At 34.2% G+C, this 2,825-nt stretch overlaps 1 protein-coding gene across 1 annotated transcript; it reads right to left on the bottom strand.

Moving 5' to 3' along the window:
• Positions 1 to 229: 229 nt before the first annotated feature.
• On the bottom strand, positions 230 to 1,268 carry LOC128533449 (olfactory receptor 1M1-like). The gene has a single exon (XM_053507720.1). It carries the CDS (start codon positions 1,214 to 1,216, stop codon positions 230 to 232), a length of 987 nt encoding a protein of 328 aa, XP_053363695.1. The 5' UTR covers positions 1,217 to 1,268.
• Between the last annotated feature and the right edge of the window lie 1,557 nt (positions 1,269 to 2,825).

Below are 2,825 nucleotides of genomic sequence, written 5' to 3'. Positions count from 1 at the left end.
TGTTTACATATGAGAACAACTAAAGGTTTTGTTTTTAGGTACATTTAACACACCTCAAACATTTAAGCATCAAGTCTAAATTATTAAATTGATTTAATAAGGCAGGCTCCAGACTGGAATTAAAACCTGTAGACACACTGGTCTTTTGCAGATATATTTAAAGACATTTGTACTATACAATCTTTTGAAATTTAAGCACTGAACATATAAAGCACAACCATGAATGGTATCATTTTGACAAAGTATGCACTTTGGAAATCATAGTAGCTTTCTTTTTGTACATTTTTAAAATAAAGGCTCTGAAATCCTTTGTGTTCAAGACATAAATGATGGGATTTAACATGGGTGGAATTGTTCTTGAAAGTGAAGTATTGATTATCCTAGCATTAGGATGGAGAGAGAAAGTTAAAGCAGCAAGGTATGTACTCAGTACAGGTAGAAAAAATATACCAACTACTAACAGATGAGAAATACAAGTTTTGAGTGCTTTAAGACGACTCTCCCATGTCGTGACCTTAGTTAACGTCAAGAGAATGCCCAAGTATGACAAGACTATGGCAATAAATGGTGCATAAAAGTATATTGCAGTACATAATTTTGCCATAAAAGAATTTATGCTGTTGTCATTACATGCAATTGTATAAACTGGTCCATGGTCACAAAAAAAACTTTTTATCTCATTAGTTTTGCAAAATGAAAGTCGTGTAATTAAAACCACCGTTGTGCAATTTAAGACAATATTAAATATCCATATTGTTGTTAAAATTGCAAGCATGAAGGAAGGACTTACAATAGCATGGTATCTCAGAGGTAAGCAAATGGCAATAAAGCGATCATATGCCAACGCAACTAGAGTTAGAGACTGTCCACCAGAAAATAAAAAGGTAAAAAACATGTTGGTCAAACATGCATCATAGGTTATGTACTGTGAATCATAAAAGAATGTCTTCACAAGGCTAGGAACCAGTGCATTTGTTTCACCAAAGTCTGACAGAGCCAAATTAAAGATCCCCATGTATTTAGGAATATGCAGTGAAGGGTCAACTAATATCATGAAAAGTACAATTGAGTTCCCAAAAAGTGAAAAAACATAAATAAAAATTAAGAAAACAAAGTAATATTGGCTGAAAGGCATTCCAGAAAATCCACTGATGAAAAAGTACTCTGGGCGCACAAATGACGCATTTTGTAATAAACTTGAGTTCAAAGCATTCATGTTAAAGGTTTTTTTTCATGTTCTTACCAGCCTAAAAGAGCATACACTATGAAGTAAAAGGCATGCACATTTGACATAACCTGACTTGTTTAAATTTAAAGAATACAGTTATAACAGAACAATACAAAATATCCATCTACATTTACAACACATATAAGCAGGGCAGTTAAATCTTTGGTTAAATTTTATAACTTGTACCGTAGCTTTGACTTATATACGTGCATTATATTTGCCAATGTAGGACCATTGTTTCTCACGTGATAGCTCAGACAGTGATGTAAATAAGTATCTGAGCAATTGTAAATATCTTAAAGGAAATTTTATTTAACATTACTTATTACAAGTTTATTCTATACCTAATGGAAGACCATTAACCCTACTTGTAGACATAATTTACTGATTTCTAGCTTTATTATCTTCTTTTCAATTGTCAAATATAAAAGAATTATGCTGAAAAACACACACACACAGAAAATACTGTAAATTTTATTTTATTTATTTTTTTTAACTGTAATAGGTCTTTCAAATTTTACATATTGGTAAAATAACCTGTCCTATATATATATATATATATATATATATATATATATATATATATATATATAGAGAGAGAGAGAGAGAGAGAGAGAGAGACAGATTCGATATATATACAGTGGTGTGAAAAACTATTTGCCCCCTTCCTGATTTCTTATTCTTTTGCATGTTTGTCACACAAAATGTTTCTGATCATCAAACACATTTAACTATTAGTCAAAGATAATATAATTGAACACAAAAATGCAGTTTTTAAATGATGGTTTTTATTATTTAGGGAGAAAAAAAATCCAAACCTACATGGCCCTGTGTGAAAAAGTGATTGCCCCCCTTGTTAAAAAATAACTTAACTGTGGTTTATCACACCTGAGTTCAATTTCTGTAGTCATCCCCAGGCCCGATTACTGCCACACCTGTTTCAATCAAGAAATCACTTAAATAGGAGCTACCTGACACAGAGAAGTAGACCAAAAGCACCTCAAAAGCTAGACATCATGCCAAGATCCAAAGAAATTCAGGAACAAATGAGAACAAAAGTAATTGAGATCTATCAGTCTGGTAAAGGTTATAAAGCCATTTCTAAAGCTTTGGGACTCCAGCGAACCACAGTAAGAGCCATTATCCACAAATGGCAAAAACATGGAACAGTGGTGAACCTTCCCAGGAGTGGCCGGCCGACCAAAATTACCCCAAGAGCGCAGAGACAACTCATCCGAGAGGCCACAAAAGACCCCAGGACAACATCTAAAGAACTGCAGGCCTCACTTGCCTCAATTAAGGTCAGTGTTCATGACTCCACCATAAGAAAGAGACTGGGCAAAAACGGCCTGCATGGCAGATTTCCAAGGCGCAAACCACTTAAGCAAAAAGAACATTAAGGCTCGTCTCAATTTTGCTAAAAAACATCTCAATGATTGCCAAGACTTTTGGGAAAATACCTTGTGGACCGACGAGACAAAAGTTGAACTTTTTGGAAGGTGCGTGTCCCGTTACATCTGGCGTAAAAGTAACACAGCATTTCAGAAAAAGAACATCATACCAACAGTAAAATATGGTGGTGGTAGTGTGATGGTCT

The sequence above is a fragment of the Clarias gariepinus genome, chromosome 11 (genome assembly GCF_024256425.1).
Source record: "Clarias gariepinus isolate MV-2021 ecotype Netherlands chromosome 11, CGAR_prim_01v2, whole genome shotgun sequence".
NCBI lineage: Eukaryota > Metazoa > Chordata > Actinopteri > Siluriformes > Clariidae > Clarias > Clarias gariepinus.
Note: the sequence above shows the minus strand (reverse complement) of the source record. Positions and strands in the feature narration are given on the sequence as shown.

Excerpts from the sequence above, each read along its gene's own strand:
- LOC128533449 (XM_053507720.1), bottom strand. The coding sequence starts at position 1,216 with ATGAATGCTTTGAACTCAAGTTTATTACAAAATGCGTCATTTGTGCGC.